Source organism: Lithobates pipiens, unplaced genomic scaffold (assembly GCF_037356315.1).
Source record: "Lithobates pipiens isolate NorthernLeopardFrog02 unplaced genomic scaffold, aLitPip1_a1.2 Scaffold_23, whole genome shotgun sequence".
NCBI classification, from domain to species: domain Eukaryota; kingdom Metazoa; phylum Chordata; class Amphibia; order Anura; family Ranidae; genus Lithobates; species Lithobates pipiens.
Genome location: NW_027507785.1, coordinates 332,972,378 through 332,996,842, shown reverse-complemented (window position 1 = coordinate 332,996,842; position 24,465 = coordinate 332,972,378). Strand labels below are relative to the sequence as shown.

At 55.6% G+C, this 24,465-nt stretch overlaps 1 protein-coding gene across 1 annotated transcript; it reads left to right on the top strand.

The window, feature by feature from the left end:
• The first annotated feature begins 4,075 nt into the window (after positions 1–4,075).
• LRRC41 (leucine rich repeat containing 41) lies at positions 4,076–22,454 on the top strand. The gene is made up of 10 exons (XM_077450737.1): positions 4,076–4,377; positions 7,335–7,421; positions 7,499–7,569; positions 10,196–11,084; positions 13,127–13,360; positions 14,907–15,071; positions 15,416–15,514; positions 15,589–15,711; positions 16,946–17,021; positions 19,301–22,454. Exons 1-10 carry the CDS (start codon positions 4,275–4,277, stop codon positions 19,518–19,520), a joined length of 2,067 nt encoding a protein of 688 aa, XP_077306863.1. The 5' UTR covers positions 4,076–4,274; the 3' UTR covers positions 19,521–22,454.
• The last annotated feature ends 2,011 nt before the right edge of the window (positions 22,455–24,465 follow it).

Below are 24,465 nucleotides of genomic sequence, written 5' to 3'. Positions count from 1 at the left end.
CCTCCATCATGTGTTCTCCTCTCCCCCCATTATGTGCTTTCTACCAGTCTTCGTCCCCACCCCATCATCCTCTACCTCCCTCCCCCCCCCCATGTGTTCTCCTTGCGCCCCCCCCCCTTCCTCCATCATGTGTTCTCCTCTCCCCCCATTATGTGCTTTCTACCAGTTTTCCTCTACCTCCCTCCCCCCCATGTGTTCTCTACCCGTCTTCCTCCCCACCCCACCATGTGTTTTTCCTCTACCTCCCTCCCCCCCCCCATGTGTTCACCTTGCGCGACCCCCCCCCCCCATATCATGTGTTCTCCTCTATCCCCCTCCCCCATAATGTGTTCTCTTCTCCTCCCCCCTTTCCAATATCAGAGGTGGTTCTGGAGTGCTGATCTCCATAAGTAATATAGATAGCCCCGCCCTCATGCTGGGAGGAGCTCTGACCCTGGAAATGCCCTTCCCCTGGCTGTGTAATGGCCTTTCTTCTGAGCCCTCATAGGGCCGCCTCACATGCAGTGCGTTTATTCTGCATCACGGATTGCAATGGTCGCAGGTCGCAGCAGAACATGCCGCATTTTTTTCCTGTATGCAACGCGGCAAAACGCATCGCAAAGAGTTACAGAAGAAACCCGGAAATAACGCCCCGGAACGCATCAGAAACACACAGAATCTCCTTCGCACTGCGTCTCTGGGGTGAGAACCGCCCCAAGGTCAGCCAGACTAGGTCCTGATCTCCTCCTGTACTCTGGGGGGAGGGGCCACACTGCACCAATCAGAACTTTGTTGTATTGCCCAATGGAGATCATGCTACTTCCCACTGTCCAATCACAGGCTGGGGCCGGATCCTGGAGAGGGAAGTGCTGCTTAAATTCCAACTGCAGCCCAATCTGATTTGTGAATTGGAGGGGGGAGGAGTCACGTGTTCTCTGTGCCTCCCCTAGAAGTGATTTCCTGTTCTCCAGCTGTCCCCCTGGACAGGAAGTTAGAGGAAATCTCCCCTGTGGGGACACAGCAATAATCTGACAGAGGATCTCACCCCTCCTAGTGTCTGCACTGGGGGGGGGAATTCCCCGCAGTTCCCCATTATGAAGTTCACAAGATCGACCGAGCACAACCCCCCCCCCCCAAAACCAGCAGAGTCCCCCCATATGAGGATCATGAGCCGGTCGGGGCAGAATCATCCACCCAGAGGATCACAAGAGCAGCCAAGCAGAGTCTCCTGGTATTAAAGATCACGAGACTGGCCAAGCAGAGTTCCCCCACCAATCTTGTATGAGGATCACAAGACCAGCCAAGCACATCCCCCCCCCCCCACAGAACATGCCAAGCAAAGTCTCCCCCCCCCCCCGTATGAAGATCACAAGACCAGCCAAGCACATACCCCACCCCCCAACAGAACAGGCCAAGCAGAGTCCCCCCCCCCCCCGTATGAAGATCACAAGACCAGCCAAGCACATCCCCCACCCCCCAACAGAACAGGCCAAGCAGAGTCCCCCCCCCCCCCCCGTATGAAGATCACAAGACCAGCCAAGCACACCCCCCAACAGAACAGGCCAAGCAGAGTCTCCCCCCCCCGTATGAAGATCACAAGACCAGCCAAGCACACCCCCCACCCCCCAACAGAACAGGCCAAGCAGAGTCTCCCCCCCCCGTATGAAGATCACAAGACCAGCCAAGCACATCCCCCACCCCCCAACAGAACAGGCCAAGCAGAGTCCCCCCCCCGTATGAAGATCACAAGACCAGCCAAGCACATCCCCCACCCCCCAACAGAACAGGCCAAGCAGAGTCCCCCCCCCCCGTATGAAGATCACAAGACCAGCCAAGCACATCCCCCACCCCCCAACAGAACAGGCCAAGCAGAGTCCCCCCCCCCCGTATGAAGATCACAAGACCAGCCAAGCACATACCCCACCCCCCAACAGAACAGGCCAAGCAGAGTCCCCCCCCCCCCCCCGTATGAAGATCACAAGACCAGCCAAGCACATCCCCCACCCCCCAACAGAACAGGCCAAGCAGAGTCCCCCCCCCCCGTATGAAGATCACAAGACCAGCCAAGCACATCCCCCACCCCCAACAGAACAGGCCAAGCAGAGTCCCCCCCCCCGTATGAAGATCACAAGACCAGCCAAGCACATCCCCCACCCCCCAACAGAACAGGCCAAGCAGAGTCCCCCCCCCCCGTATGAAGATCACAAGACCAGCCAAGCACATACCCCACCCCCCCAACAGAACAGGCCAAGCAGAGTCCCCCCCCCCCCCCGTATGAAGATCACAAGACCAGCCAAGCACATCCCCCACCCCCCAACAGAACAGGCCAAGCAGAGTCTCCCCCCCGTATGAAGATCACAAGACCAGCCAAGCACATCCCCCACCCCCCAACAGAACAGGCCAAGCAGAGTCCCCCCCCCCCCGTATGAAGATCACAAGACCAGCCAAGCACATCCCCCACCCCCCAACAGAACAGGCCAAGCAGAGTCCCCCCCCCCCGTATGAAGATCACAAGACCAGCCAAGCACATACCCCACCCCCCAACAGAACAGGCCAAGCAGAGTCCCCCCCCCCCCCCCCGTATGAAGATCACAAGACCAGCCAAGCACATACCCACCCCCCAACAGAACAGGCCAAGCAGAGTCCCCCCCCCCCGTATGAAGATCACAAGACCAGCCAAAGCACATCCCCCACCCCCCAACAGAACAGGCCAAGCAGAGTCCCCCCCCGTATGAAGATCACAAGACCAGCCAAGCACATCCCCCCACCCCCCAACAGGAACAGGCCAAGCAGAGTCCCCCCCCCCCGTATGAAGATCACAAGGACCAGCCAAGCACATCCCCCCACCCCCCAACAGAACAGGCCAAGCAGAGTCCCCCCCCCCCCGTATGAAGATCACAAGACCAGCCAAGCACATACCCCACCCCCCAACAGAACAGGCCAAGCAGAGTCCCCCCCCCCCCCCGTATGAAGATCACAAGACCAGCCAAGCACATCCCCCACCCCCCAACAGAACAGGCCAAGCAGAGTCTCCCCCCGTATGAAGATCACAAGACCAGCCAAGCACATCCCCCACCCCCCAACAGAACAGGCCAAGCAGAGTCCCCCCCCCCGTATGAAGATCACAAGACCAGCCAAGTACATCCCCCACCCCCCAAACAGAACAGGCCAAGCAGAGTCCCCCCCCCCCGTATGAAGATCACAAGACCAGCCAAGCACACCCCCCACCCCCCAACAGAACAGGCCAAGCAGAGTCCCCCCCCCCCGTATGAAGATCACAAGACCAGCTAAGCACAACCCCCCCCCCCCACACACACACATACAGAACAGCCCGAGCAGAGTCTCCCCCCAGTATTAAGATCATGAGAACGACTGAGCAGAGTTCCCCCCCCCCACCTTTGAGGATCACAGAACCCGCCCCATGAGCATTCTGGTTATCTGTGGGAGGTCTTCCTGCGGTCATGTGACATCATACGGATGACAGACACCCAGCACTGGTGTAATATTGTTATCGGCAGCCGGGGGGCGTCCTGTCAGTATTGTGTGCCCCTCTGTCTATAGGACGGGTGAGAGGGGACCCCAAATCTCCACCACAATCCCCCCACAATACCACACCTCCCAACATTCTAAGATGGGAATGAGGGACACCTACCAGCAAATGTATGTAGGCATAGGACACCCCCCCTGCCACACCCCATTAAATGGAGAATTACCAAAAATTACAAAAAAAGGTTAATTAAATCCACAAGGACTTTTTTTACCACTTCTATTCCTTTATATTGGCTTTTAAAATGTACAAATGCAGCAATTTAGAATCTGGATGAAAGGTTTAGCTCTGGGAATTACTTTTTGAAAGAGAAAAAGTGCATTTTATACACAGCTCTATAGATCAGAGCAACATGAGGGACAAATGAGGAGGAATGAGGGACAGAGGGACATTGCCCAAATCAGGGACAGTTGGGAGCTATGCAATATACTGCTGTCTTTACTGATAAACTGCCAATCACAACATGGCCCCTCCCCTGCCAGCCACAACATGGTCCCTCCCCCTGCCAGCCACAACATGGCGCCCCGGTCTCGCTCCTCCAATAACAAGACGAAGCCCCGCCCTCCTCCTTCTAGCCACACGATGGCGCTCGCTTCCCTCTCTGTCTGTCATAACGTGACTCCTCCCGTCCAATGATAGGGCCGTCCGCGGTCACCTGACCCGCGGAAGATGGCGGCCTCCGAGTAGCGATCGGGCGGGTCTCTCCAGTCTTGTCCGGGTGTCTCCGGGTTTGGTTGCCCCGCAGGCCATGGAGGAGGCGCCGGAAGATGCTGGAGGGAGCCCGAGCCTGTTCCAGCTGTGTGCCCGGGCCGTCACCGCCAACATGGAGCGCCTGGAGGAGGAAGTGTGGGGTGAGAGCCCGCCGGGGGGGAGGGGCAGACAGGGGGCGGGGCTGAGAACACCCCCGACACCTTCCCATGGCTCAGCGGGCGGAGTTCCGGGAGAGGGGGAGGAGCTATAATATCTATGTGGGGGGAGGGGATATAATATCTATATGGGGGGAGGGGATATAATATCTATATGAGGGGGAGGGGCTATAATATCTATATGGGGGAGGGGATATAATATCTATATCCGGAGTGACCCCATAGGAGGAGGAGCCCTGGAGGGGGATACCAGCACGGGGACACCAGAAGAGAAGGAGTGAGAAGTGTCAGCGAGGGACCCAAGGAGCGCTGGTGGGAGACCTGGGGAAGAAGAGGAGTCAGGCGTGTCAGCAAGGGATCCGAGAATGAGGAGAGATTAGAGAAGAGGAGATTAAGGGGGGGATATGATCTCCATGTATAAATACATAAGGGGGGAGATATGATCTCCATGTATAAATACATAAGGGGGGGGATATGATCTCCATGTATAAATACATAAGGGGGGATATGATCGCCATGTATAAATACATAAGGGGGGATATGATCTCCATGTATAAATACATAAGGGGGGGGATATGATCTCCATGTATAAATACATAAGGGGGGGGATATGATCTCCATGTATAAATACATAAGGGGGGATATGATCGCCATGTATAAATACATAAGGGGGGGGGATATGATCTCCATGTATAAATACATAAGGGGGATATGATCTCCATGTATAAATACATAAGGGGGATATGATCTCCATGTATAAATACATAAGGGGGGAGATATGATCTCCATGTATAAATACATAAGGGGGGGGGATATGATCTCCATGTATAAATACATAAGGGGGGGGATATGATCTCCATGTATAAATACATAAGGGGGGGATATGATCTCCATGTATAAATACATAAGGGGGGGGGATATGATCTCCATGTATAAATACATAAGGGGGGATATGATCTCCATGTATAAATACATAAGGGGGGGGTATGATCTCCATGTATAAATACATAAGGGGGATATGATCTCCATGTATAAATACATAAGGGGGAATATGATCTCCATGTATAAATACATAAGGGGGGATATGATCTCCATGTATAAATACATAAGGGGGGGATATGATCTCCATGTATAAATAACATAAGGGGGGTATGATCTCCATGTATAAATACATAAGGGGGGATATGATCTCCATGTATAAATACATAAGGGGGGGATATGATCTCCATGTATAAATACATAAGGGGGGATATGATCTCCATGTATAAATACATAAGGGGGGATATGATCTCCATGTATAAATACATAGGGGGGGATATGATCTCCATGTATAAAATACATAAGGGGGGATATGATCTCCATGTATAAATACATAAGGGGGGGATATGATCTCCATGTATAAATACATAAGGGGGGATATGATCTCCATGTATAAATACATAAGGGGGGATATGATCTCCATGTATAAATACATAAGGGGGGGGATATGATCTCTATGTATAAATACATAAGGGGGGGGATATGATCTCCATGTATAAATACATAAGGGGGGGATATGATCTCCATGTATAAATACATAAGGGGGGATATGATCTCCATGTATAAATACATAAGGGGGGATATGATCTCCATGTATAAATACATAAGGAGGATATGATCTCCATGTATAAATACATAAGGGGGGGATATGATATCCATGTATAAATACATAAGGGGGATATGATCTCCATGTATAAATACATAAGGGGGGTATGATCTCCATGTATAAATACATAAGGGGGGGATATGATCTCCATGCATAAATACATAAGGGGGATATGATCTCCATGTATAAATACATAAGGGGGATATGATCTCCATGTATAAATACATAAGGGGGATATGATCTCCATGTATAAATACATAAGGGGGGGATATGATCTCCATGCATAAATACATAAGGGGGGATATGATCTCCATGTATAAATACATAAGGGGGATATGATCTCCATGTATAAATACATAAGGGGGGATATGATCTCCATGTATAAATACATAAGGGGGGATATGATCTCTGTGTATAAATACATAAGGGGGATATGATCTCCATGTATAAATACATAAGGGGGTATATGATCTCCATGTATAAATACATAAGGGGGATATTGTGGGGGTGGGGTTAATGTGGGGGGGTTGGGGTAATGTTGGGATGAGGGAGGATGTATAGTAGGGGGATTGTTGGGGCAGGGAATATTGGGGGATGGGTGTGTGGGGGGAGTTGTGGGGGATGGGGGTAATGTTGGGGTGGGGGAGGATGTATAGCAGGGGGGTGTCGAGGGATGGGTGTGTGGGGGGGTTGTGGGGGATGGGTGTGCGGGGGGGGTTATGGGGGATGGGTATGCAGTGGGTATGTTGGAGTGGGGGATGGGTGTGCAGTGGGTATGTTGGGGTGGGGGATGGGTGTGCAGGGGGGTTGTGGGGGATGGGTATGCAGTGGGTATGTTGGGGTGGGGGATGGGTGTGCAGGGGGTATGTTGGGGTGGGGGATGGGTGTGCAGGGGGTATGTTGGGGTGGGGGATGGGTGTGCAGTGGGTATGTTGGGGTGGGGGATGGGTGTGCAGGGGGGTTGTGGGGGATGGGTATGCAGTGGGTATGTTGGGGTGGGGGATGGGTGTGCAGGGGGTATGTTGGGGTGGGGGATGGGTGTGCAGGGGGTATGTTGGGGTGGGGGATGGGTGTGCAGTGGGTATGTTGGGGTGGGGGATGGGTGTGCAGTGGGTGTGTTGGGGTGGGGGATGGGTGTGCAGGGGGGTTGTGGGGGATGGGTGTGCAGGGGGTATGTTGGGGTGGGGGATGGGTGTGCAGGGGGTATGTTGGGGTGGGGGATGGGTGTGCAGTGGGTATGTTGGGGTGGGGGATGGGTGTGTTGGGGTCCTCCCCTGATCTGTGGATTCTTTGGCAGATCTCCCGGCAATCATCCTGCAAGGGCTCCTCCCTCTACTGAACATCTACTACCTGGAGAGGATCGAGTCGGCCGCCACCAAGAAAGGTAAACTCCGCCCACTGAGTGTGTCCTGCCTGTCATGTGACCGGCCATCCTGATCTCACCTCCTTCTCTCTTCTCAGGTCTTTCCACCCAATCCATCTGGTGCAAACTATGGAATGAAATCATGAAGAACAAACCCACCCGACTCATGGTGAGGGGGAGGGGAAAGATGTGATTGGACGGCTCTCAGTCCAGGGGGACCAAAAACACGAGATACAGAGAGAGACCCCCCTAGAGGGGACCGTCCCACCCCCAAAACAATTCATTTCTTCTGTCCCCTTCCCCACCTACTACTTCTTTTCTATCCTCCTCCTCCTCGACCTCTTTCCTCTTCTATCCTCCTCCTCGCCCTCTTTCCTCTTCTATCCTCCTCCTCGCCCTCTCCCTTCTTCTTTCCTCCTCCTCGCCCTCTCCCTTCTTCTATCCTCCTCCTCGCCCTCTTCCTTCTTCTATCCTCCTCCTCGCCCTCTCCCTTCTTCTATCCTCCTCCTCGCCCTCTCCCTTCTTCTATCCTCCTCCTCGCCCTCTCCCTTCTTCTATCCTCCTCCTCGCCCTCTCCCTTCTTCTATCCTCCTCCTCGCCCTCTCCCTTCTTCTATCCTCCTCCTCGCCCTCTCCCTTCTTCTATCCTCCTCCTTGCCCTCTCCCTTCTTCTATCCTCCTCCTCGCCTTCTTCTATCTTCCTCCTCGCCTTCTTCTATCTTCCTCCTCGCCCTCTCCCTTCTTCTATCCTCCTCCTCGCCCTCTCCCTTCTTCTATCCTCCTCCTCAACCCTCTCCCTTCTTCTATCCTCCTCCTCGCCTTCTCCCTTCTTCTATCCTCCTCCTCGCCTTCTCCCTTCTTCTATCCTCCTCCTCGCCTTCCCCCTTCCTCTATCCTCCTCCTCGCCTTCTCCCTTCTTCTATCCTCCTCCTCGCCTTCTCCCTTCTTCTATCCTCCTCCTCGCCCTCTCCCTTCTATCCTCCTCCTCGCCTTCTTCTATCCTCCTCCTCGCCCTCTCTCCTATCCTCCTCTTCGCCCTCTCTCCTTCTTCTATCCTCCTCCTCGCCCTCTCTCCTATCCTCCTCCTCGCCCTCTCTCCTCCTTCTATCCTCCTCCTCGCCCTCTCTCCTTCTTCTATCCTCCTCCTCGCCCTCTCTCCTTCTTCTGTCCTCCTCCTCGCCCTCTCTCCTCTTCTGTCCTCCTCCTCGCCCTCTCTCCTCTTCTGTCCTCCTCCTCGCCCTCTCTCCATCTTCTATCCTCCTCCTCGCCCTCTCTCCTTCGTCTATCCTCCTCCTCGCCCTCTCTCCTTCTTCTATCCTCCTCCTCGCCCTCTCTCCTTCTTCTGTCCTCCTCCTCGCTCTCTCTCCTTCTTCTGTCCTCCTCCTCGCCCTCTCTCCTTCTTCTGTCCTCCTCCTCGCCCTCTCTCCTTCTTCTGTCCTCCTCCTCGCCCTCTCTCCTTCTTCTGTCCTCCTCCTCCTCGCCCTCTCTCCTTCTTCTGTCCTCCTCGCCCTCTCTCCTTCTTCTGTCGTCCTCCTCGCCCTCTCTCCTTCTTCTGTCGTCCTCCTCGCCGTCTCTCCTTCTTCTGTCCTCCTCCTCGCCCTCTCTCCTTCTTCTGTCCTCCTCCTCGCCCTCTCTCCTTCTTCTGTCCTCCTCCTCGCCCTCTCTCCTTCTTCTGTCCTCCTCCTCGCCCTCTCTCCTTCTTCTGTCCTCCTCCTCGCCCTCTCTCCTTCTTCTGTCCTCCTCCTCGCCCTCTCTCCTTCTTCTGTCCTCCTCCTCGCCCTCTCTCCTTCTTCTGTCCTCCTCCTCGCCCTCTCTCCTTCTTCTGTCCGCCTCCTCGCCCTCTCTCCTTCTGTCCGCCTCCTCGCCCTCTCTCCTTCTTCTGTCCGCCTCCTCGCCCTCTCTCCTTCTTCTGTCCTCCTCCTCGCCCTCTCTCCTTCTTCTGTCCTCCTCCTCGCCCTCTCTCCTTCTTCTGTCCTCCTCCTCGCCCTCTCTCCTTCTTCTGTCCTCCTCCTCGCCCTCTCTCCTTCTTCTGTCCTCCTCCTCGCCCTCTCTCCTTCTTCTGTCCTCCTCCTCGCCCTCTCTCCTTCTTCTGTCCTCCTCCTCGCCCTCTCTCCTTCTTCTGTCCTCCTCCTCGCTCTCTCTCCTCTTCTGTCCTCCTCCTCGCCCTCTCTTCTCTTCTTTCTTTCTCCTCACCCTCTCCCGTCTTTTATCCTCCTCCATGCCTCCTACCACTTTCTGTCCTCCACCCCGCCTACTACCACCTTCGGCTCTCCTCTCCACCTCCTGCCACCTTCTGTCCTCTTCCCCGCCTCCTACCTTCTCCCCACTCCACCTCCTACCTTATTATATCCTCCTTGCCACCATCCTCAACCATCTTTTATCCTCTTCCCCCAGCTGCTACTCTCTTCTCACCTCCCTCCACCTTCTATCTTTACTAGCTCCTACCTTCTGTCCTTCTCCCCACCACCTACCTTCTTTAACCTTCTACTACCCCTACCCCCACCACCTCCCTCCTATAGTGTCGGGGATATGTCTTCCCCTGTGCAGGGTGTCGGGGACGTGTCTCCCCCCCGCCCCGCTCCAATTCAGGGTGTCGGAAGTGCCTTCTCCCCCTTGCAGGGTGTCGGAGGGACGTGTCTTCCCCCCCCCATGCAGGGTGTCGGAGGGACGTGTCTTCCCCCCCCCATGCAGGGTGTCGGGGAAGAGTCTCCACTATGGTTCTTTCTATTGGATGGAGAGGGTTGCCCAGGCAGGGGAGGCCTGTGATTGGTTAACGTTCGGTGTGTTTGGTTTCAGACGGTGACGTGTTGGAGGAAGAAGTTTCTGGAAACGTTCTTTCACAACGTCTTGCGCGGCACTCTGGACGTTTCCTCTGATTGGCGCCTCAATGACCGCCGCTTCTCCCCCCTGGTCCACAGCTCGCAGCACGTCTCGGAATTCACCATCTTCGGGAAGCAGCAGGGGGTATCGGAGCTGACCCCTGCCGTCCTGGAACGCCTGGCCCAGTCCGTGGAGAGTCTGAGGTTCCTTCACATCCGTCTGTCTGACCCCAACACCCAGAAATGCCTGAAACTGCTGCTGCACCACCTCATCCACCACGGCCACGTCACCAAGGTGTCAGTGCTGTCCTGGCCCCGCCCCGATAAGGAGCTGCTGGTGCTGATCCTGAATATCAGTGCCGGGTACTGGCAGGAGGTCACCGATCACCCCTGTGCCCTGTGTGCCCATCCCCCACAATGGAGCCAAGAGGAGCTGGGCAGCCAAAGTGCCTTGTTAAGCCTGCAGCCTCTTAACATCAGTCAGAATGTGGCCCCTGACCAGCCTCAGACCGGGGCCCCTGGGCCCTCAGAAGAAGGGGTGGGGAGTGGCACCGCCATGCCTTTGGCTGAACTGGCCAGTAAAACCTCATCTACCTCAAATGATAGACTGGCGCCCCCTGCAGAGCCGGCGTCCGAAGCCGGGGACTTGTATGACTTCATCTTCAGCGTCCCTCCTACGGGGGAGGAGCACACGCAGGAGGAGGAGACTACGATCGGGGAGCCCCTCCTTCCTGGCGCCATCCGCCTCCGCAGCGTCAGAACGCTGAACCTGCACAACGTCTTCCTGACGCCGGGGACCTGCCGCTGCCTCTGCCAACTCCTCCGCTCCTGGGTGTCCCTGGAAAGGCTGACCATGGCCTACAATGGTGAGCAAAGGGGGAGGAGCAAAGCACAGTCACTGCTGTACATGGCGGGGGGGGGGCAGATCAAGGATAATCAGCACAAGGGACACAATGTACTATGGATGGGCTGAGTCCCTTGTGCTGCTGGCTCCGGGTTTCTCCATCATAATCTACAATAGAACTGCCAGAGCTGTCATTTCCACTCCTCAAGCTTGCCCGACTATGCTCCCGCCCCTCCTCCATTCATAGAAGCAGTACTACAGCTTCAATTAATGGAGGAAAGAGCGCAGGATAGCTCCGCCCCTCTCGATTCATAGAACCTGTACTCCAACTTCTATAAATGAGACGTGACCTATGAATGGTGGGACAAGCTCATCATTGATAGCTCCACCCCCCCCCCCCCCATTCATAGAAGCTGTGCTTCAGCGAATGGAGGACAAGCACATAACTCCACCTCCTCCATTCATAGAAGCCTTACGCCAGCTTCTGTGAATGCTATGGTTGGGCTGAGTCCCTTGTGCTGCTGGCTCCGGGTTTTATCATAATCTTCAATAGAACTGCCGGAGCTGTCATTTCCACTCCTCAAGCTTGCCCGACTATGCCTGCCCTTTCCACCCCCTCCTCCATTCATTGAAGCCGTACTACAGCTTCAATGAATGGAGGAATGAGCGCATGATAGCTCTGCCCCTCTCGATTCATAGAACCTGTACTCCAACTTCTATAAATGAGACGTGACCTATGAATGGTGGGACAAGCGCATCATTGATAGCTCCACCCCCCCCCCATTCATAGAAGCTGTGCTACAGCTTCAGTGAATGGAGGACAAGCACATAACTTAACTCCACCTCCTCCATTCATAGAAGCCTTACTCCAGCTTCTATGAATGAGACGTGACCTATGAATGGAGGTTGAGCACATGATTGATAGCTTCCCCCCTACCTCCATTCATAGATCACATCTCATTCATGGAACCTGGACTACAGCTTCTGTGATTGGAGGACGAGCATATAATAGCTCCGCCCCCTCATCGCATAGATCACATCTCATTCATGGAAGCTGGAGTACAGCTTCTGTGATTGGAGGACCAGCATATAATAGCTCTGCCCCCTCATCGCATAGATCACATCTCATTTGTGGAAGCTGGAGTACAGCTTCTGTGATTGGAGGACGAGCATACGATAGCCCTGCCCCCTCATCTCATAGATCACATCTCACTCATAGAAGCCGGACTACAGCTTCTGTGAATGGAGGAAAAGCACATAATAGCTCCGCCTCCTCCATTCATAGATCACATCTCATTCATAGTGCTGCGGCTTTTGTGAATGGAGGAGCAGAAAGGGGCGGGCATAGTCTTGGACTCCTGAAGAGTGAATGTATTGGGGGGGCTTTGGAGAGTGTTTAGGGTCTTTGGGGAGCTCCCAGGGTGCTTTGCAGCAATGATAGGCGGGGATTGATGTGACGGTTGGTCTGTGTCTGGAGGAGGAGCTGTGGTTGGTGATCACAGCAGCCAATCGGAGCTCACCATTCACATTTGCAGCCAATCACAGGACAGTGAGGGAGTTAAGCTGGCCAAAGATCTGATCCGATTCCCCTGTCCAAACATCGGATGTGGATGGAGGATTCCCCCCTCGCTCTGTATTCTGAGAGGGGGATTTCCCACCACAACACGGATCTATTGGCTATTCCCTGCAGCACTGATCGAGGGGAAATGTTCCAGCAAGTCGATTGTCCGGATATCGATCGGTAGATCATCTTCTGTACATGAATCAGAATTCGGAGGGTTCCTGCTGAACAGATCCATCTATGGGCAGCTTTAGTGGTTGTGGGGCACTATGATAAGTGAGGTCCCCCCCCCGCCAGGCCCGTATGTCCAAGCTGCAGATCTCTTTTCTGATTTGCTGCTGAGAGGGACATGTGACCCGTATGGCTTGGCCATTGTTGAAGATCTGGCCATAGCGCAGCGAGTGTCCTTGGAGCTGCACTACTGCATATGGGGGTGCTATAAACATAATTGGGATGATGGAACGTTCTCTGATTGCCGTGTCTGTTGTTTTATCTTCTGTTAGATCTGCAGACCAATATCAGCATGTTCCTGGAGGCGCTGTCCCATCTGGCCCGGGACCCCCGCTGCTCCCTCAGCGCCATCTCTATGAGCGACTTCAGCACCTACGTCACCATCCTGGACCTGGCCCAGACCATCCTCCGCACCTTCCCCGCCCTGCAGTCTCTCTTACTGTGCTACGACCTGGAGGAGAGCAGCGACAAGGTGGTGGTGGAGGCGGGGCCTGCAGAGTTCACAGGTGGGTAGCGGAGGCAGGGTTCACAGGTGGGTAGTGGGGGCGGGGTTTACAGGTGGGTAGTGGAGGCAGGGCCTGCAGGGTTTACAGGTGGGTGGTGGAGGCAGGGTTCACAGGTGGGTAGTGGGGGCGGGGTTTACAGGTGGGTAGTGGAGGCAGGGCCTGCAGGGTTTACAGGTGGGTGGTGGAGGCAGGGGTTCACAGGTGGGTGGTGGAGGCGGGGTTCACAGGTGGGTGGTGGAGGCAGTGCCTGCAGAGTTCACAGGTGGGGTTCACAGATAGAGGTAGTGGAGGCGGGGCTTGCAGAGCTCACAAGTGGGTAGTGGAGACGGGGTTCACAGGTGAGTAGTGGAGGCGTGGCTTACGGGGTTCACAGGTGGGTAGTGGAGGCGGGGCTTACGGGGTTCACAGGTGGGCAGTGGAGGCGGGGCTTACAGGGTTCATAGGTGTGTGGTGGAGGTGGTGCCTGCAGGGTTCACAGGTGGGTAGTGGAGGCGGGGCCTGCAGGGTTCACAGGTGGGTAGTGGAGGCGGGGCTTACGGGGTTCACAGGTGGGTAGTGGAGGCGGAACCTGCAGGGTTCACAGGTGGGTAGTGGAGGCGGGGCTTGCAGGGTTCACAGGTGGGTAGTGGAGGCGGGGCTTACGGGGTTCACAGGTGGGCAGTGGAGGCGGGGCTTACAGGGTTCATAGGTGTGTGGTGGAGGTGGTGCCTGCAGGGTTCACAGGTGGGTAGTGGAGGCGGGGCCTGCAGGGTTCACAGGTGGGTAGTGGAGGCGGGGCTTACGGGGTTCACAGGTGGGTAGTGGAGGCGGGGCCTGCAGGGTTCACAGGTGGGTAGTGGAGGTGGGGCTTACAGGGTTCACAGGTGGGTAGTGGAGGCGGGGCCTGCAGGGTTCACAGGTGGGTAGTGGAGGCGGGGCTTGCAGGGTTCACAGGTGGGTAGTGGAGGCGGGCTCACAGGTGGGTAGTGGAGGCGGGGCTTACAGGGTTCACAGGTGGGTGGTGGAGTCGGTGCCTGCAGAGTTCACAGGTGGTAGAGGCGGGGCTTGCAGAGTTCGCAGGTGGGTAGTGGAGGCGGGGCTTACAGGGTTCCCAGGTGGGTGGTGGAGTCGGTGCCTGCAGAGTTCACAGGTGGTAGAGGCGGGGCTTGCAGAGTTCGCAGGTGGGTAGTGGAGGCGGGGCTTACAGGGTTCCCAGGTGGGTGGTGGAGTCGGTGCCTGCAGAGTTCACAGGTAGTGGAGGCGGGGCTTGCAGAGTTCACAGGTGGGTAGTGGAGGTGTGGCTTATGGGGTTCACAGGGGGGTAGTGAAATTGGGGCCTGCAGGGTTCACAGGTGGGTAGAGGAGGTGAGGTTCAGAGGTAGAGGTAGTGGAGGCGGAGTTCATAGGTGAGCAGTGGAGGCGGGCTCTGAGTTCACAGGTGGGTAGTGGAGGCAGGGTTCACAGGTGGAGGGGGGGGCAGGGCTCTCAGAGTTCACAGGTACAGCGCCGTGGTGGTCCTTCCATTCCTCTTCATGTTAGATGATGTATAAATCTTTCCTTTCTACAGAAAACCAGTTGAAGCAGCTGGACCTTCGCTTCCCTCAGAATCCATTGGAAGTTCAGCGCTTGGCGTCGGCACTGAAGGCGTCTCCCTGCCTGGTGGAGCTGTCCCTGGATAACGCCATACTGACCCGCCACCAGGATGTCAAACTATTACTGCAAACAATCACAGGTGAGGACCGCCTGCCCCCCACGGGTGATGACATGGTGTCCATTGTTCACAGTGACACAGAATGGGGGGTGCTTGTCCTCCGTATGATCAGTGAGGGGTGTTCGCTGCTCCCGGTGATGGCGGTCTGGCCGTGTATCTGGTGGTTCTCTCCGATCTTGCTGGCCGTGTTTGATGACTGTCTCTGTCTCTGATTGGCCGTCTCGGCCAGTTTCCTGTCACAGTGCTTCAAGTCGGCTGTCTTGTCTGCGGTTTGATAGGTGATCAGTGGGTGGGGCTTCCCTGTGGGCGGGATCTTACAGTCCAGCTCTGACCTCTGACCCTGTAATGGTTGTCTGTATTTGCAGAACATAACGGCGCTCTGCGCAGACTCGGCTTCCATGACCTGAACCTGACCGACTCTCAGACGGAGATTGTGCACCTCCTGAGCCATTCCAGCCTGGAAGGTAAGTCCGCCTCCGCCAGGGTCATGTGACCGTGCGCAGTCCGCCCATCGCTTACCGCCATGTTCTCTCCATAGAAGTCAAGTTCTCCTTCTGCCGCCTCTTTGAGAGGATGCCGCGGGATTTCCTCGCTCTGTTTGTTGGCGCTCTGAAGAAAAATTCCACCTTGAAGATCCTAAAGTTGGGAGGAAACCGTCTGGGTAATCTCCTGTGTGTGGGTGGTCTGTGTCTCGGTATCGGGATGTGCTTGTTGGTGATGGGTTCTGTATTGGTGAGATGTTTATAGAAGAGGAAGGAACCTGGCAGGAAATGTCAGAGCAAATCCCGCCGCTGATTGGAGGAGAGAGCAGAGTACAGCTCAGGGGTCGGTGATGGGAAGATCTGGGACTGGTGGGGATTGGTATAGAGTAGATGAGAAGATGTGGAATTGGTGGATCAGTGATGAGTAGAACTGGGATCGGTGATGAGAAGATCTGGGATTGGTGGATCGGTCTAGAGGAGATCTGGGATTGGTGGGATCGGTATAGAAGAGATCTGGGGTTGGTGGGATCGGTAATGAGAAGATCTGGGATTGGTGGGATCGGTAATGAGAAGATCTGGGATTGGTGGGATCGGTAATGAGAAGATCTGGGATTGGTGGATCGGTCTAGAGGAGATCTGGGATTGGTGGGATCGGTATAGAAGAGATCTGGGGTTGGTGGGATCGGTAATGAGAAGATCTGGGATTGGTGGGATCGGTAATGAGAAGATCTGGGATTGGTGGGATCGGTAATGAGAAGATCTGGGATTGGTGGGATCGGTAATGAGAAGATCTGGGATTGGTGGGATCGGTAATGAGAAGATCTGGGATTGGTGGGATCGGTAATGAGAAGATCTGGGATTGGTGGGATCGGTATAGAAGGGATTTGGAATTGGTGGGATCGTTGATGAGAAGATCTGGGATTGGTGGGATCGTTGATGAGAAGATCTGGGATTGGTGGGATCAGTGATGAGAAGATCTGGGATTGGTGGGATCGGTGATGAGAAGATCTAGGATTGGTGGATCGGTCTAGAGGAGATCTGGGATTGGTGGATTGTGATGAGAATATCTGGGATTGGTGGGGTCGGTATAGAGTAGATCTGGGATTGGTGGGATCGGTAATAAGAACATCTGGGATTGGTGGGATCGGTGAAGAGAAGATCTGGGATTGGTGGGATCGGTAATGAGAAGATCTGGGATTGGTGGGATCGGTAATGAGAAGATCTGGGATTGGTGGGATCGGTAATGAGAAGATCTGGGATTGGTGGGATCGGTAATGAGAAGATCTGGGATTGGTGGGATCGGTAATGAGAAGATCTGGGATTGGTGGGATCAGTAATGAGAAGATCTGGGATTGGTGGGATCAGTAATGAGAAGATCTGGGATGAGCTTAACTGACACTTTTTCCTCCACAGGGAACAAAGGATTGGTTGCTCTGGCTGATCTCTATGCTGCAGATTCCTTGTCATTGGTTCACTGTCTGGATGTCAGGTTGGTTTGTGTTCATCTGTCTGTCCCCGCCCTCAGGCTGGATTGGCCCCTCCCACTCTATTCTCAGTCTTCATCTTATGTTAATTGATCCATCTCGGGAGAAGTCCTAACCATAGATGGAGAGATCTTCCTCACAATCCAACTCCAAATGACACAGAATTGCATGTTGTGTTCATTACACCACCCATCTGTGTGATGATTGTAAAGATAGAGAAGCAGGAAGGTGTGTCCTGTACATTGAATGGTGGGAGTGAGCACGGAGCGTGCGTGCAGGATGCTGGGAGCGGGAGGGAACATGGCGTGTGCGTGCAGGATGGTCGGAGCGGGAGGGAGCACGGAGCGTGCGTGCAGGATGGTCAGAGCGGGAGGGAGCATGCATGCATGATGGTCGGAGCGGGAGGGAACATGGAGCGTGCACCGCGTGCAGGATGGTCGAGGGGGGGCATGCATGCATGCTGGTCGGAGCGGGAGGGAGCGTGCACGCAGGATGGGTCGGAGCGGGAGGGAACATGGCGCGTGCATGCAGGATGGTCAGAGCGGGAGGGAGCATGCATGCATGCTGGTCGGAGCGGGAGGGAGCGTGCACGCAGGATGTTGGGAGCGGGAGGGAGCACAGAGCATGCGTGCGTGCAGGATGCTCGGAGCACGGAGCGTGCGTGCAGGATGGTCAGAGTGGGAGGGAGCACGGAATGTGCGTGCAGGATGCTGGGAGCAGGAGGGAGCATGGAACGTGCGTTCAGGATGATTGTAGCGAGAGGGAGCGTGTGTGCAGGATGCTGGGAGCGGGGGGAGCACGGAACACGCGTGCAGGATGCTGGGAGCACGGAGCATGCGCGCAGGATGGTCAGAGCGGGAGGGAGCACGGACCGTTTGTGCAGTATGGTGGGAGCGGGAGGGAGCACGGAGCGTGCGTAGAGGATGGTGAGAGCGGGAGGGAGCACGGAGCATGCGTAGAGGATGGTGAGAGCGGGAGGGAGCACGGAGCATGCGTAGAGGATGGTGGGAGCACGGAGCGTGCATGCAGGATGGTGGGAGCGGGAGGGAGCACGGAGCGTGCAGGATGGTGGGAGCGGGAGGGAGCACGGAGCATGCGTGCAGGATGGTGGGAGCGGGAGGGAGCACTGAGCGTGCGTGCAGGATGGTGGGAGGGAGCACGGAGCATGCGTAGAGGATGGTGGGAGCGGGAGGGAGCACGGAGCGTGCGTGCAGGATGGTGGGAGCGAGAGGGAGCACTGAGCGTGCGTGCAGGATGGTGGGAGGGAGCACGGAGCATGCGTAGAGGATGGTGGGAGCGGGAGGGAGCACGGAGCATGCGTAGAGGATGGTGGGAGCGGGAGGGAGCACGGAGCATGCGTAGAGGATGGTGGGAGCACGGAGCATGCGTAGAGGATGGTGGGAGCGGGAGGGAGCACGGAGCATGCGTAGAGGATGGTGGGAGCGGGAGGGAGCACGGAGCATGCGTAGAGGATGGTGAGAGCGGGAGGGAGCACGGAGCATGCGTAGAGGATGGTGAGAGCGGGAGGGAGCACGGAGCATGCGTAGAGGATGGTGGGAGCGGGAGGGAGCACGGAGCATGCGTAGAGGATGGTGGGAGCGGGAGGGAGAACGGAGCATGCGTAGAGGATGGTGGGAGCGGGAGGGAGCACGGAGCGTGCGTAGAGGATGGTGGGAGCGGGAGGGAGAACGGAGCATGCGTAGAGGATGGTGGGAGCGGGAGGGAGAACGGAGCATGCGTAGAGGATGGTGGGAGCGGGAGGGAGAACGGAGCATGCGTAGAGGATGGTGGGAGCGGGAGGGAGCACGGAACATGCGTAGAGGATGGTGGGAGCGGGAGGGAGAACGGAGCATGCGTAGAGGATGGTCGGAGCGGGAGGGAGCACGGAGCATGCGTAGAGGATGGTGAGAGCGGGAGGGAGCACGGAGCGTGCGTAGAGGATGGTGGGAGCGGGAGGGAGCACTGTGCGTGCGTGCAGGATGGTGGGAGCGGGAGGGAGCACGGAGTGTGCGTAGAGGAAGGTGAGAGCGGGAGGGAGCACGTAGCGTGCAGGATGGTGGGAGCGGGAGGGAGCACAGAGCGTGCCTAGATGATGGTGGGAGCACAGAGTGCACTGTCCCTTAGATGGCAACCCTTTTCGTGAGTAGAAACGGGCAGTGGCACAAAATGTAAAAGCTGGGGCTGGAGGTGAATGTTCGGAGCGGGGGAGGGGGTGAGTAGTTGGGGCGGGGAGGTGAATGTTTAGGGCGGAGTTTCACTTACCCGTCTCTCTTTCCCTCCGCAGCTCTAACTGCATCACCTCGGCCGGTCTGCTGCAGTTTGCGAAGAAGTTGGAGGGATTGGGGAACATTAAGCTGCGGCGGCTCCTCATCACACAGAACGGGCTGGACATGGACCCCATAACTACCCACAATGCTCTGAGGACTCTGGAGAGAATTTGCTGTGTCGTGAAGGACAGCTGGGACCCCTCACACGCCTTCGCTGACCATGTCAGCGTCATGTGACCTGCGTATTGTATAGATGGCGGAACGTGCTGTGCATGCTCTGTACGTCACACCGCGGCCTCTGAACACCCCGGACTTCACTTATTATGCATGTCTACTTATGGATTTCCCAGGGTGGGCGGGGCTGGGCTGAGTGCCGCCTTGTCTATCTCCATATGTGCTCTTCTATGATCTTCCACTGATGCCAAAAAGCTGCAACCATGACCGTGCAATTCACAGAGTGACCACCGGAGGGAGCGTGACTGTGCAATTCACAGAGTGACCACCGGAGGGAGCACAGCTCACATTGCAGAACATGTCCTGCCATGTGTCAGTCTCTCTCCTGTGGTTGTCACCTGGTATCATTGTTGTCACAGGCAGCCTTAGACTTGGAGGGGGTGTAGATTGGCTGAGGGGGGGGGGGCAGGTGAGATGTCATCCTGCAGTGCCCAGATATGCTGAGGACTGTCGGTGGAGAGAGATCCTGTCTGCAGGGATTAGTGTTTTCATGGGGGAGGGGAGGGTGTCGTGTGTTGGCAAAGAAGAAATCTGGAGGAGCAGCATTTGTCTGCAATAATCCAACATGGCCGACTGTGCCTTCCCCTGACGATGGTCAGCCATGATGTGGGGGGGTAGCCAGCCAGTACTGAGTGTCTCATTTTGGGCATCTTATAGGAGAAGTAATAGACTTCCATACCGATCTGTCCCAAAAATGCTGCCTTACTGATCCTCTGGCTTCTCTGTAGCCCCAGTCCCTGAGAAAGATTCAGGAAGCCCAGCAAGGAAGTCTCTATATATCTGCTGAGACTGGTCCACTTTAGGTTCTTAGCACCGCTTATTCCATGTAATAGATGGAGAGCAGTTAGTGTAGATTTCCTGCAGGGGCCGGCATTGTGTGACAAGGGCCCCATTGTCTCTGCAGTACAGGGACCGAGAAACTAGAGGGCGGCAGTGCATACCAAGGGCACTCCATTATCTCTGCAGTACAGGGACCTGACACTAGAGGGCGGCAGTGCATACTAAGGACACTCCATTATCTCTGCAGTACAGGGACCTGACACTAGAGGGCGGCAGTGCATACCAAGGGCACTCCATTATCTCTGCAGTACATGGACCTGACACTAGAGGGTGGCAGTGCATACCAAGGGCACTCCATTATCTCTGCAGTACAGGGACCTGACACTAGAGGGCGGCAGTGCATACCAAGGGCACTCCATTATCTCTGCAGTACAGGGACCTGACACTAGAGGGTGGCAGTGCATACCAAGGACACTCCATTATCTCTGCAGTACAGGGACCTGACACTAGAGGGCGGCAGTGCATACCAAGGGCACTCCATTATCTCTGCAGTACAGGGACCTGACACTAGAGGGCGGCAGTGCATACCAAGGACACTCCATTATCTCTGCAGTACATGGACCTGGCACTAGAGGGCGGCAGTGCATACCAAGGACACTTCATTATCTCTGCAGTACAGGGACCTGACACTAGAGGGCGGCCGTGCATACCAAGGACACTCCATTATCTCTGCAGTACAGGGACCTGACACTAGAGGGCGGCAGTGCATACCAAGGGCACTCCATTATCTCTGCAGTACAGGGACCTGACACTAGAGGGCGGCAGTGCATACCAAGGGCACTCCATTATCTCTGCAGTACAGGGACCTGACACTAGAGGGCGGCAGTGCATACCAAGGACACTCCATTATCTCTGCAGTACATGGACCTGACACTAGAGGGCGGCAGTGCATACCAAGGACACTCCATTATCTCTGCAGTACATGGACCTGACACTAGAGGGCGGCAGTGCATACCAAGGACACTCCATTATCTCTGCAGTACATGGACCTGGCACTAGAGGGCGGCAGTGCATACCAAGGACACTCCATTATCTCTGCAGTACAGGGACCTGACACTAGAGGGCGGCAGTGCATACCAAGGACACTCCATTATCTCTGCAGTACAGGGACCTGACACTAGAGGGCGGCAGTGCATACCAAGGGCACTCCATTATCTCTGCAGTACAGGGACCTGACACTAGAGGGCGGCAGTGCATACCAAGGGCACTCCATTATCTCTGCAGTACAGGGACCTGACACTAGAGGGCGGCAGTGCATACCAAGGACACTCCATTATCTCTGCAGTACATGGACCTGACACTAGAGGGTGGCAGTGCATACCAAGGACACTCCATTATCTCTGCAGTACAGGGACCTGACACTAGAGGGCGGCAGTGCATACCAAGGACACTTCATTATCTCTGCAGTACAGGGACCTGACACTAGAGGGCGGAAGTGCCTGCCAAGGACACTTCATTATCTCTGCAGTACAGGGACCTGGACACTAGAGGGCGGCAGTGCATACCAAGGACACCCCATTATCTTTGCAGTATAGTGACCTGGACACTAGAAGGCGGAAGTGCAGGCCAAGGACACCCCATTATCTCTGCAGTACAGGGTCACAGACACTAGAGAGCAGCAGTGCCTGCCAAGGAGGACACTCCATTACCTGTGCAGTATAAGCACATTTGAGGGCGTTATCTCTGCAGTACAGGGCTACAGACACTAGAGGGCGACAGTGCCTGTCAAGGACACCCCATTATACGGACACCAGAGGGCGGCAGTGCCTGTCAAGGACACCCCATTTTACCTGCAGTATAGTGCCACGGACACCAGAGGGCGGCATAGACCACATGACACTCCAGACCGCTGAGAATGGAGGAAACCCTGAAAGCTGATGAGACACGAATGATTCTGTATATGCAGCACTCTTCTTCCTTCACTCAGGAATGATCTTCCCCGGGAAATGTTCTCCGGCTCCTCCGGATTGTTGTTATCAGCAGTCTTGGGGTGGAAGCGCTCCGTTCCTTTCTATGCCAATGTAAATAGTTTTTTTTTTTATCATCTCTCTGAAATGTAAATGTAATAATTCTGGAATAAAGGTGATTGTAAAAGAAGTGTTGAGGTTATTTTTTTTTTCTTTTTTTAGTGGGGGGATGGGGTTGAAGATGCCAGAGACGGCCTGTGTATGGCAGGATTGAGGCCAGTGTTGTGTCGAATACTGTCCCCCGTCGGATAGTGTCCGCCCTGTACTGCGCTTGCGCAGTATGGCGGACAAGGAGACGCCGAAAGTCTCCGAAGATGAACTGCACCTGCTGTGGTGAGTCCAGGTTCAAGCCCCACCATCCAAGCGGACATAGAGTTAGAATAAAAAATTGCAGAGCGAAGCGAGGCCGTGCCCGAAGCGTGGCGAGCGAGGCCGTGCCCGAAGCGTGGCGAGCGAGGCCGTGCCCGAAGCGTGGCGAGCGAAGCGGGCCGTGCCCGAAGCGTGGCGAGCGAGGCCGTGCCCGAAGCGTGGCGAGCGAAGCGAGGCCGTGCCCGAAGCGTGGCGAGCGGAGCGAGGCCGTGCCCGAAGCGTGGCGAGCGGAGCGAGGCCGTGCCCGAAGCGTGGCGAGCGGAGCGAGGCCCTGCCCGAAGCGTGGCGAGCGGAGCGAGGCCGTGCCCGAAGCGTGGCGAGCGGAGCGAGGCCGTGCCCGAAGCGTGGCGAGCGGAGCGAGGCCGTGCCCGAAGCGTGGCGAGCGGAGCGAGGCCGTGCCCGAAGCGTGGCGAGCGGAGCGAGGCCCTGCCCGAAGCGTGGCGAGCGGAGCGAGGCCCTGCCCGAAGCGTGGCGAGCGGAGCGAGGCCGTGCCCGAAGCGTGGCGAGCGGAGCGAGGCCGTGCCCGAAGCGTGGCGAGCGGAGCGAGGCCGTGCCCGAAGCGTGGCGAGCGGAGCGAGGCCGTGCCCGAAGCGTGGCGAGCGGAGCGAGGCCGTGCCCGAAGCGTGGCGAGCGGAGCGAGGCCGTGCCCGAAGCGTGGCGAGCGGCCCTGTTACTGAGTGCTACCGTATGTCCACTTGGATGGTCGGGCTTCAACCTGGACTCAGTGCGCAGGCGCAGTTCATCTTCGGAGACTTTTGGAGTCTCCTTGTCCTCCGTACTGTGCTTGCGCAGTACGGGGCGGGCGCTATCTTTTCTGCAGAAGACCGGGATTATCCAACCAATGAAGGAGTCTAAACTGCCTGTTGTATCGCTCAACCGCTTGTGTTACTATGGCGATAGCAGCCATCTTGGTGGGAAAGATCAATATAACAGGAAGAGGTAAAATACCTTTCTGGGGAAAATGCTGCTTCTGGCTTCCTTCAGTGCTAGATGTGTGTTTAAGGCCTTAGTAGGTGCTTGATCACGTGATCTCTGCTGAACACTAGAATCAGCCAATCAGAACTCTGTCCCTTCCACACAGATTTCACGACTTGGTGTCTCTTAAGTCACATCATCGGCACAAAAAAAAAAAAAAGCCGAAAGCAGCATTTTCTCCAGGAAGAATTGACTTTTGTACTTGCCATGAACCCATTTCTTGGAGTTTGAGGGACAGAATTGTAGACACCCAGGTTATACTGCCACCTACAGGAGACCTGGACACCGGCATACAAAAATCATCCCCAACCTCACCCTGACACTCCTGTACTCAGAGGGTCCCAGGGTTGTTGTAAAGCAGTACTAAGAGTCCAAGGGGGGGAAACGGAGGAGGGGACCTGCGTCTCTTCATTAACGCCAAGAAAATAATTTTATTGCATGCACAAAAATCCTGTGCTTGCTTTCCAATGGGAGGGGGGGCTCAGGAATTCAGATACTGTTGGGTAACAGTATCCAAAAAAAAAAATCCAACTGAGGAGTGGACCACACCAAAAAAAAACACTAGGACAGTGTTTCTCAATTCCAGTCCTCAAGGCCCACTAACAGGTCATGTTTTCAGGCTTTCCATTATTTTGCACAGGTGATTTGATCAGTTTCACTGCCTTAGTAATTACCCCAGCTGTTTCATCTGAGGGAAATCCTGAAAACACGACCCGTTGGTGCACCTTGAGGACTGGAATTGAGAAACACTGCACTAGGACGATGGGGGGAGCACCTGCAGCCTAGGAGCCACCCGA